Source organism: Zeus faber, assembly GCF_960531495.2.
Source record: "Zeus faber genome assembly, chromosome: 5".
In the NCBI taxonomy this organism is placed as follows: domain Eukaryota; kingdom Metazoa; phylum Chordata; class Actinopteri; order Zeiformes; family Zeidae; genus Zeus; species Zeus faber.
The window spans coordinates 5770702-5786042 of NC_137192.1; the positions used below are offsets into that span (position 1 = coordinate 5770702).

The 15341-nt window shown below is 43.8% G+C and overlaps 1 protein-coding gene across 1 annotated transcript; it reads left to right on the forward strand.

Annotated features, from left to right (window-relative positions):
* Positions 1-153: 153 nt before the first annotated feature.
* mfsd4aa (major facilitator superfamily domain containing 4Aa) lies at positions 154-15053 on the forward strand (the record flags this gene model as incomplete). The annotated part of the gene is made up of 10 exons (XM_080000425.1): positions 154-383; positions 4853-5051; positions 5413-5661; positions 6826-6946; positions 7212-7327; positions 8413-8586; positions 12852-12999; positions 13146-13216; positions 14035-14155; positions 15001-15053. 10 exons carry the CDS (start codon positions 154-156, stop codon positions 15051-15053), a joined length of 1482 nt encoding a protein of 493 aa, XP_079856551.1.
* Between the last annotated feature and the right edge of the window lie 288 nt (positions 15054-15341).

A 15341-nucleotide genomic window follows, 5' to 3' on the forward strand; every position in this document is an offset into this window, starting at 1 on the left:
AACAGCCAATCAGTTCCACGGAAAAGTTGCCCTGCGGCGAAGATGAAACTTTTTACCTTCTCGGTTGCTCGTTTGGTGATGACTTGTCGTGCTAGGAAAGATGGCAGTTGTATTTTTCGGTCCCACTTAATCTGTCCGACTCAGACCCCGAAGATGCTGCTGGACGAGCGGCTGTGGGGGCTCTTCAGGACCCACTGGCAGCGCACCCTCACCTACTGGAGCGTGTTCTTCAGCTTCGGCCTGTGCGTCGCCTTCCTCGGTCCCACCATCCTGGACCTGAGCTGCCAGACCCGGTCCACGCTGCAGCAGATCACCTGGGTGTTCTTCGCCCAGCAGCTCTTCCTGCTGCTGGGCAGCATCCTGGGAGGACTCTTCAAGAAAACGTGAGTTCCAAAGTGGGGTGGGATTCTTAACTTATTTACTCTTTTTCCCTCTTTTTTTTTTTAACTCTCGGAAGCTCTTGCATCTTCTGTGTGAATTGTGCTGTACAAATAAAGTTTATTATTATTATTATTATTATTATTATTATTATATTGTTGTTATTGTTCGGGGGGGGGAAATTATCGGAATTTTGACGCCTGAAACTACCTGGAACACCAACTTCGGCATCACACGAACACGGTGGCGTCTTGTCTGAACCGCGCTGTCACAAAGACCTCGTGTTTGAAGTTTCATCCAAATCGGAGCAGATAATAGCTATAAAACCTACCGAGTTCTGATCGATATTGCACAGACGAGCCAGAAATGACGACGAAATATGTCCAACCCGGCTAAGACTATCTGGAACACATACTTCGGCGTGAGCTACGAGCAAGGTTGAGGTGTCGTTTAAAGATGGCATTCGATGAGATTTACAGTAAGGCGCTTTATGGAATCATCATATAATTTACAATAAATGTACAGATTCCGATTGAAAATTACACTTTGTAGTCTTTACAAGTTACCAAGCTATTGTTTTACGTGTATATTTATATGGCTTCTTACCTGGTAGTGTTATGTAATGTCAGTAAATCTGTTCATTGATATTTACAAATCCATGGACCACATTGCTTTGCCGGATTAATGAAAAAAATAATAAAAACAAATCCTTAAAAATTCTTCAGCGCGTCTCTCGAAACACACTGAAATGTGCGACTGAGTGACGCGTTCAAGATCCAGCAAGATGTCAGAAAAATAAAATCTGTGCAGTCGTAATTACGCACCGGAATACCGCAACGTTTCTCGTGTTCCATGGAAACTCACTGGAAATGTAATCCAAATAAAAAAAAGGCAACAAAGAAATGGCGTGCCCAACACAGCACCAAACGGCCACCCTGTTTCCACAGACAACATGGTAAGTTCTAACAATGTGAAGTTCTGGTTTACAAGCAAACATGGATGGTTGTTTTAAAGACAGGAGGGTTGCGCTGTGTGGATGCATAGTGGTTGCTCCCTGAGAAGACAGACTGAAGGGAGTAAACTTGGAAAATCGTGCTGTGTATCAGAGAACCTGGGAAACTGTAAAATGCACCCAACACGACTAAACTGGACGCTGTATTGCTGCCTGCAGCTATATTTATTATTATTATTATTATTATTGTTATTATTATTAATTTTATTAGTATTAGGGGTCCAGCCAGAAGGGCGGGAACCCTATTGTTTTTGTTAATCTTCTTAGTCATTATCACATGACAAAGTATCTGGTGCTCAGAAACCGTGGAACCCCCGGACAGGAATGATAGATAGTTGTATTTGGGGCAGTCCATCCACGCCGTAGTCCAGGTTTGATCCACATCGGTCTATATTTGTAGGAGAAGTTTGTAAAAACATTTTTTTTTTTTTTTTGTCATCCTGTTAGCAATACCAAAAGAAGAACACTTCAGACTGATTGGTCATCACAAAGAATCATCACTGTGTCATCATTGCATGACACGGGACATCATTGAAAAACCTGCCATTTGTAAATAGCCAAGATACAATACCTGCCGCAATTTTTTTTATTCACTGCACTTTTCGATTCGACTTTAACTAAGGGATTTTAAACACAAACTCTAACAGACTACATACGGAGAGTTACAGATTGACAACCGCCGTTAAATACCACAAAAGAAGCAGAAGAAGCATCTAATTCCGGATTATTGATAACTCATGAGGTAGGTGCTGTGTTTGGAAAGTGGATAATGTAGCATAACCCTATATTACTTTATTTCTTTATTACTAATGACCTTAATTATCTTTTAAAATAATTTGCTGAAAGTAGTACCCGTGGAGAAGTGCCACGTTTAATTGAACTGTATTCTCCTTTGAACAAAGCACATCACATTGATAACCACGTTTAATAGAACTGTATTAGCCTTCAAACAAAGCGCAGTGCATTAATAAACACTTGTAAATGAACTGTATCCTTCTTTAAACAAAGCGCAGCCCATTAGTAACACAACCAATGTGACGTTGTGAATTGTAGTAAACATCAACCATAATAAATTACACAGTGAAAGGAAGGAGCAATGTATTTATTGTGTTAGTGTTACGAGCTCAAGATTTCAGTATCTATATACAATCCCATAAAGAGATCAGTATTTACAAAGTACAACTTATTGAGGAAATTTATTTTATTGTTGACAAAAATACACAGACACACTACGTTACAATAAGTCTACTTGCCAGCAATGTGAACCCAGAAATATTGAGTACTCCAGTGTTTTATATTATAAATGTACAGAATGGGTTGCCAGCATTTAGAAACTGTTGGGTTCTAACTTGCATATGTTGGGCAATTTTTATTATTGGCATTAATTAGCATAATAACCTACAGTATATGGACAATATTTTAGCAACTGCTTGGCCGATTTGGACAATGTTAGAGTGGTCTTGGGGGTTATGGAGGATGCTGAATCCATTTCTAACATTTCTATAGGGAGTATAATACAAGTCAAAAAAATGTTTTACAGGTAGAACACTTGAGTCCTGAAACAACTTTTAGAACAAGTATACACAAAATTATCAGAGCAGAAAACTATGTGCAGACTGCACTCCATCTGGCGACATTTAGAGATGCAGAATTCCTCTGGTTGTACAGAGCCATGACGAAACACCCCCACTGCCTCTGTGATCTGAAAATCAGGAGCTCCCTCTCCGATGAGGTGAAAGCAGGTCACCAGGTACTACTCTCATGGCCTTGAGCACGGACACCTTCCTTTTCCCGGCTGGATAGGAGGTGGTGTCACACCCGCAGAGACCATGCATAGCAAGGATGGAGCGACATTGCTCAACCAGATTCTCTACTACCGAAATTGATGTTGAGGAAAGTGTCATCCCATCTCTTCATCTGCTGGTGACATGTGATACCCACCAGCAGCAATATACCATGAGCACAAACACATCAGTGTCGTAGCTTAGAATGTTGACAATTGTAGCCTTACGCCTGGCTGCATCCAAAATGAATAAGAGGACGGAGACGTCTGCCTCGCCAGAGGCTGAGTGACAATACTGTCTGCTCGACTGACCAACTTGATGTGATCTTTTATGCTGTGTGTGCACAGGAGCTCACCCAGCCACTGCTTGTTTGTCTTGTTCTTCATCACTTTGTTGTGGGTTTTCAGTGAGTTTGTACTCTGTTGAGCTCCACCCGGCTCTTTTCTGCCTCTCGTGGTCTTTGGCAGATACTTGCTCATACAAGTCAAAGATGCCAAATGTTCGGGTGATGCACGGGTGTCACTATTCCAAATCGAAAATCGATCCAAATGAGCGTTCAATTTTGAACTTCAAAATCGCAAGCAGGTTTGCGACTTCTCCCCGTATTTTTGTGGGTAATATTGTCCGACATGGTCGCTGTATTGGGGCCTCCGCTGGTAAACAAATGCAGTGTGCGCTGGGGGGTGCACAGACATATTAACTGATGTCAGTGAAAAGTTCCAGCACATTTATTATGCTTTACAAAAGATTTCCATTGCATGTTCTGGCGCTTAACACATTTTCCCACACAATCATCGAAAGAAAGAAACAATTTATTCGACAGCGTAGTTGTACATTGATTGGTTGGAACGATTATCTCTTATTAGTCATGTGATAACTGACAGTGTATTTTCTGGCGGTCTCGGTCACTAGTCATTCCAATACCAAACCAGCCTTCATGAATGGACAAGGAATCAAGAATCAAGAAAGAAAAACATCTACCTAGCTAAGTTAGTAGTAGCCTGAGAAGTACTGAAAAAAGTCATTCAAACAATATTTATGTGAAATAATAATAACAACAATAATAACAATACAATATTTCAGACTATAATGATAATTATTATTATTATCATTAGTTTATTTTTTGTATCATTATGAACAGAATTATTGTTCATAATAATATTGTTCATATTATTATTATTATTTATAATAACAATAATAGTTATTAATAATTAAATATTAGTAGTATTATAGTTCTAATTATTATTAAGTTATTATTACTATTATATATAAATATAAAAACAGGATCTTCTGAAATCCAATGTGACCTCATACTGTATGCCAATATGATGGATGCCAAGTGGAAAGTTGGCAGGAGAAATGGCAAAAGCAAAGTAGATAAAGGAAGTACCAGTTCAGTGGGGCTTGAGGCCTTTGATAATTCACACTATTGACAAGGTAAATAAACGCTCTTTGACATGCCACCCCACAAAGGTGACTTTGATGGATCAAAGTTCTGAATCAACAGCCCGGAGAAAAAGAAAAGGTAATTTTAAAGTTAATTCTTGCTTGTTGTTTCAATCAGCGTTGAAAAATTGGAACTGATCTGAACAATGAACTAATTTTTTTAGGTAACATTTTGGATCTATTCAGGTATAAGTATGTGAATTTCACAGTCGTGCCTCCCGTCCTCTCCCAGACTCCTCTTCTCTCTCGCCGCTCTCTGCTGCTGCACCTTCATCATCTCGCTGGTGTTCGCCGCCATTCCGCTGTGCCACCACGTGGCTCTTCTCTCCGTTGCAATGGCGATAGCTGGTACCGCCATGGGCGTGATCGACACCATAGCCAACCTGCAGCTGGTCAAACTGTACCAGAAGGATTCGGCCATCTTCCTGCAGGTCAGAGAGAATTCTAGGTCACGACACCAACGCCACACCAATCCACACCAATCCTCACACCCTATGTTGGCATTACAATGGATTACAATAATAAGGAAGTAAAATTTTCCTTTAAAGTTGTCGTGGTGTATGTTGCGTCAAAATGAAGCTGCTCCTCATGCAGGAAGTAATTATAGCTCATAATTTGAAACAGGGCCCTTATTAATGGGTGGCTCAGTCATTAATACTATCCAAACCCAAACTATCCAAGACCAGAGCTCTGGGAAAGATATCCTAGATGGAATGAAAGAATGAGTCAATTGTCACTATAGAAATCTAACAGATCAAATAATGGACTCTAATGTTGTGGTCCCTCATGCAGGCGTTGCACTTTTTCATCGGCCTGGGGGCTCTGGTCAGCCCCCTGGTGGCGGACCCCTTCCTGGCGGAAGACAGTTATGTCCTGCGGGCCAACTGGACCGCCAATTCCTCCTCGTCCTCCTCGGACCTGCAGCACCTGAGGAGCAGCCTGGCAGGGAAGACACCGGGGCTGCACAACGTCTCCTTGTATACTAGCGGCATCGTCACTACCAGGGTGTCCTACGCCTTCTGGATCATGGCTCTCATCAACGTGAGCTCAAAACCTGCCATCAGCGATGCACGATTCCAAAACAATTCGTCTGTAGCAAACAAATCTTTTTAGCAACTCTGTATTCGGGAGTGACTCCGGCAAAAAGAGTCGTTTCATTTGTTTCATTGGCGATTCGGTAGCTGCAGCCCAACACACAGGCCTTCACTGGGGCTCATAAACAAAAAGAGCAACATGGCCAAACAAGCTCCGTGTGTTTCGATTTAGGGAGCAGGCGAGCGACAGAATCTGCAACTCGCAATCTGAAAATAATAGGACTAAATGAATAGAAAACGCCTTGCATTCCACCAAGTTTGTGAGTCACACACACTTTTGTATTTGCAGGAATTCTGTGTCCGACAGAGCTGAAAGGACTCTTCTGAGTCATTTCACCAGCCAAATCAAATTAATGGAATGAAATGGAAATAGAATGGCTCTTTTTACAGAGTGACTCGTCAGGATCGAATCTTAAAAAAGGGACAGAGTTTGAGAGTGAGCTCCTCTGATGTGTCAGGTCAAAGGTGTCTGATATTTCGAAGACTGTTTTTGGCCAACCACTACTGTATATATTGATTCAAACACTGAACACCTGAGTTCAAAGTAAACGACAAACATAGAAATGGAGTCAAAAGTTGACATGCAAGGGAGGGAACTGTTCGCCAATGAGACTGTTTCCAGGTGAAACAGTGAAACTTACACGACGAGCAGTTTGCGTGCTATTGGAATCGAAGTAAAGATAAAACAGCATATGCGTGTGGAAGACAGATAGGTGTTGATCCTCAAGGCGGAATCTGAATGCATGCTGTGCAGAAATGCAAACATCGGGCCAAAAGATAACCAACCGTTGAGCGTTAAAAATAGCCGGGTGGGCAGGAACATTTTTTAACGGGAGGGGGAAAGACAACACAAGGTTTCTTGAACAGTGTTACAAACTCTTCCCTGGGGTCTGCTCTCATGAAAACCTAAGCCTTTGTTTGAAAACCTTTTGTCAAATTATATTTGACACGATTCAGTCAGCGATCATTCAGATAAGAGTCACTTGTAGGTCACACTCCTTGTAGGTCACACTCCTTGTAGGTCACACAGTATTGTTGAACTGGTTCAGTGTCGACCGGTGAGTCCACTGGTGTGTGTAAACGGTGTGGGTGTCTGTGTGTGTTCCTCCAGCTGCCTATCCCTGCAGCGGTGTTGGCGCTGATGTATCACGAGAGGCTTCTGCCCTGTTTTAGTTCGAGCCCTCCTCTCCTGGCCGGAGAATCCTCCGTAGGCTCAGGGGTCTACCAAGGAGGTGATGTTAGAAGATTAAAGTGGTAATCCGTAATATTATTTTGTTCAAAAGAAATTGCATATTTGACAGTGTATTTAGAGTACTAATCTCTATTAGACTCTATTCACTTATTTAGAAACAGCCATTGAACATATCTGCATTATGGACGTGCTCCTCTATAGGCTGTCCACTTTAAGTATATGCCAAAACACACACTCATAAACACATATGTGTTTTGGCATCATTTGGTATTTATAAACGTTTTGCGTTTCATTTGTCTTCCCAGGTCACGGCAGTGTGTTCGGCTGCTGCCATCCCAGCAGTCTGCGAGGTCGCCCTCCGACGTTCTTCCTGTTCCATATTCTCGGCGGGGGCGTGCTCTTCTTCACTGACGGCATCATAGTGAGACGTCCGACTTAAGAATTGTGAAAAGTGGAGAGAGAGAGAGAGAGAGAGAGAGAGAGAGAGAGAGAGAGAGAGAGAGAGAGAAAAAATCCAATTTAGGAACAATTTGCATTTATAATCTGTTACGACTGGGGCAGGTGTGCAACTTGCCGAAGTTGGCGTTTCTGGAAAAGCGATGGCGCTTGACCAAGTGTTCAATGGCCGGTGACAAACCAAAACGCTGTAAACCAAAAGGACTTTTAGCGGCTTGCCAAGCGTGACTCTGTGCCGTCCACAACGTCCACACAGCCAGACGGGCGTGGTGGAATCCGTAAAGCCAGGACGGAAAACCATGTACCCTGCTCTGTAGATGACCTGGTCACTTTGATCACGAGTCGGTGCAACCATAATGACTGAGAATGTTAGTTAATCAGTAATATTTGCATATTTAATGAGCTGTCCGAGTTCCAATACCCTGATTGGAAGTGACGTGAACATTTTCAAAGACTTTGGTTCTTGGTTCTCGGGGCTGGAAGGGTGACGTCACCTGTTACCAATCAACTTTTCCGACTGTCAAAGCTGATCTTCTTGTGGGACAATTTTGCATCTGAGGTGTTCCTGTGACGTTAGTCAATGTGAATATTTGCATATTTAATGAGAAACGGCCGTGTGAGTTACAAAACCCTGATTCAAAGTGAGATTAAACTTTGGGAAGGACAAAGTCCAATCGAGAGTGAATGTCACCTCTGACCAGTCAACTTCTCCAACTGTGTAGTCAAGCATTCTTCTTGTGGGACTGTTTGGCACAGGAGGCGTTTCTGCGATATTGGAGTAAAAATGTCCCACAACAAGAAAATATGTATTAAAAAATTGGAGAAGTTCAATCTAGGTTGAATGATCAAAAATGTTATGGTCACTCTGATAAAGAGTTTTGTAACTCACAAAGATATTTGTCATTAAATATGCAAATATTACTGATATGAGGCTTCAACTAAAACGTTTTGGACTGAAAAGGCTCAAAGCAAAAAGGCTTTATCCAAAAAGGATGGATCCACGCTACTTTAGACCAAATGTGTTGTGTTTTGTTTTTTGTTTCCACCCAGGGCTCGTACGCCAGCTTCGTCTACACCTACGGCGTGTCCGCCCCGCTGTCCATGCGCCACAAGACGGCGGGCTACCTGGTCAGCCTCTTCTGGGTGTCCATCACGGCCGGCAGACTGGCGTCCATCTACCTGTCCTACAGATACACCGCCACCAGGCTGCTCCTCCTCAGTCTGGTAGGAAAGGCGTCTGAACTGACATCAGATCATTCAACTCGTGCAGCCATCTTTTGGTTTTGGGTTCAGGCTCATTTAATTTTGGGAACTTTTCATGGTAGAATCTTGGCCCTGAAATCCTGAATCTGAGATTGGCACCTTATCTGAATTCAATGTTTTTATAGGATTCTTCATAGGACTAATTGTTAAAATCCCTAAACTTTCAGCACAACAATTGAGAGGGTTGGGAATGTCATCTTGGGTGGGGTGAGCTTTTGCACAGATCACAGGCCACCAATGCGACACATCTTCAGTTGTGTGCCCCGGCTTCATTGGGTGTTTCGGCCATTTATCACAAGACACCCTCTGCCGAGGTTGGCCCACCACAGGTTGATCAGACCTGAGTGTGTGTCGCACGGTGGCACCAACATGATTATTTGGCAGCCCATGTTGCGTCCCTCTGTTTCAGCCACAACCAGTGACTGCTCCGCTCGGCTGCAGTGGCAAGTTCTTTGATTGCCTTCCTTTGGGCCTGCCCTCTGATCCCTACCTCCTTCAAGAGCCTTGTGGTGGAATTGGCTACAAAACCTCTGCAGCCCAACTCCACTGGCCACACCTTCACGTTCCAGCCCTGCCCCTCTGCCTCTGCTGCTAAGTTGGCATACCGCAGCCTCTTCCGTTTGAATGCCTCATCGATGGCCTCCTCCCATGGGACAGTCAGCTCAATGATAAAGACTCGCCGGCAGGACTTGGACCAGAGTACAAGATCTGGGCGCAGGTTGGTAACTGCAATTTGGGTGGGAAGGTGAGGCTCTGGCTGAGGTCTACCCGCATTTCCCAATCCCGGGCTGCGTTCAGTTGGCAGGGAGTGATGGCTTGGTCCGCCGTTTCTCCCCTTCCCGCATGAAGGTTGTTCTCCGTGGGAAGATAGTCTGGGCATGGCATTGGTGGTAACCCTCTTGTTCTCGATTTCGGCAGCCAAAGATTTCAGCACTTGGTTGTGGCGCCAGGTGTGTATCTTCCTTGCGTTAAGCTGGTCTTGCAACCCACCAAGATGTGTTTGAGGGTTGCTGGGGCTGCACACTGGAGACAGGCTGGGTCCTCTCCATACCAGAGATGTAGGTTTGTTGGGGAGGGCAGGACATCAAAAGTGGCTCTGACGATGAAACCTAGCCTATTCGACTCCATGCCCCACATCTTGCTCCACTGTCACCATTTTCCTCTTCTCCACGCCATCCCACTTCATCCAGCGGCCTTGCTGGGCTTGAGAGACTGCCTTGGCACACCTGGCTGCTTCCTCCTGGTGGCGCACCTCCTCCACAACCATGTGCCGCCGTTCGGTTGGAGTAGCCTTTTGCCATGTGGGTGTTGTTGTTGCCAAGCCAAGGCCCCCTCTGCCATGCTGGACATGCCCCACTACGTCCGGGTGCCTGAGGGCCGTCTTTGCCACCGCAACTGCTGCCGATGGCTTCCATTTCCTCCCCGTCGCTGGGGTTGGAGCAGCACCTCTGACAAATGGATGATTCTGTGAGAGTCATCTCCAGCCTTGATTTGGCACATTTGTACTCCTCCACCAGGCTTGAGATTGGCAGGGAGAGGGTTCCGCTGCCATACAGGCCAATGCTGGTAAGGCATCTCGGCAGTCCAAGCCACTTCCTTACTTGTGCATTTACTAGCCTTTCTAGCCGACTGGCATGGGATAGAGGGACCTCATAGATGGAAATTGGCCACATGAGACGGGGCAGCAGCCCAAACTGAAAGCACCACAGCTCAGCTTCCCGGGGAGAGCAGTGTTGTTGATCTGCTTGAGGCCGCTGATTGTTCTACCTGCTTCGAGTCTTTGAGTTCTGTGCTATACCAGCGGCCAAGGCTTTTGATAGGCTTCTCCAGAACTGTTGGTATTGGCTCGTTGTTGACATGGAACCTCTCATTGGCATGCTGGCCTTTGACAATGGAGATGCTGCAGGATTTGCTGGATTTAATCTATATTTGTTAGTATATTTAACACAAGAAGGGTTACAAAACAAACTGAAATAATATACTAAACTAACATTCAAACTATAAGTGTTAGAAAGTAATAATATACTGTATGTACTTAACCCTTCAAACGTCCAAAGTAGACCGTTTTGTTTTGTAAACCTTTGAAATCTGAAAGTCATGTGATTGTTACTGTAAAGCAAGTCAATGTAAATTGTTTTTGATTTGATTTTGGCAGCATCACCTATATGACATTTGCTTTTTTTTCTCCCACCACAAGTTTTTATTTGTTTCCATTCCTGCAATTTTTCCCATCTGTGAGAGAAAAGATAATGATCAAGGTTAATGGATGATATAATTCTACCACCAAGTGATGTCTAAATGCTAGGGCATGTGGTTGTTTGGTGACACCCGACTTTCACAAGAGATCTTACATTCCTGTAAACCACTGTCACAAATGTTTGTCGTTATCTCTGTTTTTTTTAGCTCGTAAAAGGACCATTTGTGTAAACACTCAACGTACGTTTAGCAGCACCGATAGTGTTCTGTTTTCTTTCCTAAAAACGTTTTCTCAGCTGTTACTGAAGACAACAGCCAATCACATGGCAAGTCTCAGAATGGGACACAACCGCTCATGACTATAAAGGCCTCGTCAAGTAAAGTAGGGGCAGACTGGTCAGAACACTGCTTTGAAGCAGCACTCAATCTTTCTCTTTATTCTGAAGAATAAATATCTTTAATACTCTCAGTTTTGTTTTCCTGGAGGGGACAGATTAACCTCACGGACCAAGCAGGAGAAACTCTCCAACACGTCTCACCTGGCGAGCTCAGCACGTACAGTACTAATGTGTGAGGCTGCGGGTGTGCAGCCCTTCCAGGCGCAATCAAATATTTGGACTGGGTGGGGATGTAATGTCTGTGAGAAAGACAGGCGGCGACATTTAAAAGGGATCATTGCAACGCTGCGCATACAAGCACCAGGATCATCAATGCAAATACAGCGTCTCCTGCAGGTTCCCACTCAGCCAGAAGAATTTGTGTAAATGGAAATTGCCACCTCGCAGTGCATGGGACATTTTAAATTCAGATCCGTCTGTCTATCCCTCTCAGTAAATTAATCTGTTTTGTCCTTAGAAAATGTGTTGTGTAGTTAAGTAAAAGACAACAAAAACAAGACCAGGATAGTTTATAATTATACATATAAATAAACAACCCTAACCTCCCAAGAGTCAATATCTAAAAAAACACACGTAAAATTCCCATCGAGACCATAAAAATCTGCCCAGATATTTGTAGGTCCTGACCGTCTCCACTGCCTGCTCTCTGAAGACAGGAGGAGACTGAGTGACGAGACATCCTAAAATCAATGGACATCTCCTTTGCTTCGGACATGTTAAGTCCCTAGAAGCTGCCGTCTCGCTCAGTTGACAAACTGGTCCACCACAGGGCAGGCCCGTCTCACCATCCTGCAGGGGGTTGACTGTCACGGTCATCTGTCTGTCCTCACACAGACTCCTGCAGCCTCATGATGAAGTGGACAATGATGGAAGCTGTAGAGATGTTACTCCGTGGACTCCAATCCACCATGAAGAAGATGATCCAGCAGGAAGCTGGACAGCAGCTTATCAGCCAGGAGATGGGGCTGGATGGGATGGAAGGCAGATGGAAAATCCACAAATAAAATCTAAGCACTAAGCACCTTGGGACCTTCAAGGTGCTTAGTTCTTGATGTGAAACAAGGTGATGAGGTCATCCTCCACCCCTCTGTTTGCCCGATAGGCAAACTGCAGAGGGTGCAGCCAGCTTCTTCTATTTGAGAATGCTTTCAAAGGATTTCATCATTTATGATGGTCAGGACCACAGTTCTAAAGTCATTTAGCTCCCTTGGGGACCCGTTTCCAGATGATGGTCACTTTCTGCGGGTGGAGGGACTTCATGAAGATCTTAAGGAAGATGCCGCTCAGCACATGACATAAGGACATGTCCACTAGTGTTACAGCATCTGTCCCTGAGCATTTTCTCACATTTATACCTCAGGAGTAGCCCATGTTGTGAAGCCCATCTCCTCAACATCCTTTGTAAAATCCTAACTGTCAAAACTGAGATAAAAACAATTTCGTGTAATGTAATGTTCTTTGGTCATTTCACCCAACCATGGTTTTCGTACCATTCCACACCGGCTTCAGGTTGTTCCTGCCAAGTCCACTTTCTATCTTAGCGTTGTATTCTCAAGTGGCTCTTTATGTCTGCTCTTGTTGTACACCAAGATTCCCTCTTTACATGCCATTGTCCTCTGCGTCTCACTGCAGGTGGCGGTGATAATCGTGCAGTTTATGCTGTTGATTCTCTACTTCAGCACAGTGTTTCTTTTCATGGGCACGTGTGTGCTGGGACTGGCCATCAGCAGCGTGTTCCCCTGCATGCTGGCCCTCACAGAGGACATACTGGACTATAAAGGTATCACACACAAAAGCATCCACAAGCACACGTACAAAACAAATTACCAGAATAAGATTATATTCAGAATAAAATGTTTACATTCAAACGCTCCTGATCTGTTGAGAATGTTAGCCCCTAACAACCTCCCCCTTTTATGTCTGAAGGTTGTGCCACAACTGTGCTGGTGACCAGCGCCAGCACAGGAGAGATGGTGCTGCAGGTGCTCGTCGGATCGGTGAGAAATCTCCGACTGAGAACTTGCATGAATGTGCACAAATGCAATGAAGCTGCCCAGCATGCAGCAATACTAATACTGGTAAATAATGTTGGTCACATACCAGTATCCTAACAACTCTGACATCTAATACCAGATTACAATAGGATATTGGTAGTCATATAACATTATGCCAATTTTGTATTGGGAATAAAAACTTGCATTTTTCTGCTTTGTTGATGCATAGAAGCTTCTGAGATGTTTATGGAGTACAGTGCATGGTTTAAGTCCAAAGCCCTCAATACGCGCAAAGACAAGCGGCTGCGACGTGTTCGTCATTGTTCACATACTTGCCTGCGTACTTAGTGTGTGCCTGGAGGATTTAAACATCTATCCGCCAGTGTGCAGATGAGGGCCGAAGCTGTGGCCGACACCAGAATATCTTCTTGAGAGGAAAAGATCACATTCAGCAGCTACGGACCAGCATGTCACTTCCTGATATACTGCCTGCGCGGTCATGTGTTGAATTGTATCTACACGTAGCATAAATTTTGTGCACAACCAACGCTCCAAAGGAATGCAGGATACACGGGGCGGCCATCTTGCACATCTGTCGCGTAGTTGGAAGCCAGTATATTAGGGCCATAAGTGTTCTAAGTGCATGGTCTGAGTCTGCACTGCTCACAAAAAGTAAAGGATCAGATTAGGATACAGCACTTAATGTTTAGGACTCTGAATCGGCAGTGAGAAGAAATCCCTACACCACGCTGTGGTTACCTTTAACACAAATGTTGTTTCTATGAAGTTTCCTTTGATTCCGTGACTGTCTCCCAACGCAGGTGATGAACAGTAAGGGAAGCTATGCCTTCATGCTGTGCGGCACCATAGTGTCCTGCATCGGTTTCACCCTATTCCTGCTGCTCCTCTACGTCCAGAGGGTTCACGCCCAGCGCCGTCCAGGTACTGAAGACTCGGAGGAGTGTAAAAAGAACCCAACACATAAAGGTCCTCCGTTAAACATTCTACTCAGCTTAGTAGAACCTAAGAGTATGAATATTCCATCCATACAGTTCTAATGGATAGGCGCCAACAGCTTATTGAGGCCTGCATTGAAAAATAGCCAACCTATCCTTAAATCTCTGACAGTTAAGGTTTAAATGTTGATTGTGCAGTTTTGGTTGCACTAAACGAATCCTACTATTCTTGGCAGACTCAAACTTGAGAATTAACCCTTTGTAAACTGAATTGCTGACTGTATTGCTTATATGAAAAGCACTTTTAGTGAAGAATAAATCGTACTCGCAATTCAGTCACAAGCACAAGTCATGAGCAAAAGACACTATTACTTAAGTCAAGTACAAACACCTCTTAATGTAGTTCTCTACGTTTTGGAGGATACTTGTAGAAAGAAACCCTTGATATTTAATCAAAATAACAATGTAGTATATTCAAATAAACAAATCTCGCCACATGCACTGCCAAACAGACTTTGACATGGGACATTTTAGACATTTGGCTGGATGTACTTGCAGGTTGCTTCATTTGTTTAACTTTCTAGGGTGTAATTTCATTGTACTCAATACAAATTCCCCCGTATTACTTCTGATAAGATAAAATCATGCTGGAATGTCATTTCAAAAGTTTGGCTCTTGTAACATTTTAAGGCACAAGTTGAATGCAGCATTAAACTGCATTCCTTTGCACCAACCGCCATGTTATTGATATATAACACATACATAGACATTTAAATCTTTTTTCATTTTTTCTTCTGCCAGGGATTAACAGAGTGTTATCTTATCGCTCAGATCCGGCCAAGGACGTCCCCATGACAGAGAGGTCGAAGTCAGAAGGCATGTGACCCACAACGCAACAAGAGCTCGAGACCAAAGCCGTAGAAGACAAAGACTCTAGTGTGTGGAGTTTGTGTCGAGTGAGGACAATATAAAGGGAAGATGGCATATGATCTCAGGGAGGGGGGCGATTCTATGTAAACACTTTTTTTTTTTTTTTAACAAGTCGAGCTTCTCGGGAACCTTTCAGCGTTACAAAAAATAATCTAAATACATATCAGTGGACTTATGACTCATATTGGGAGATGTGATGCAATGGAAACTATTTTTATCGTATTGTAAAGTTTGATTAGGAA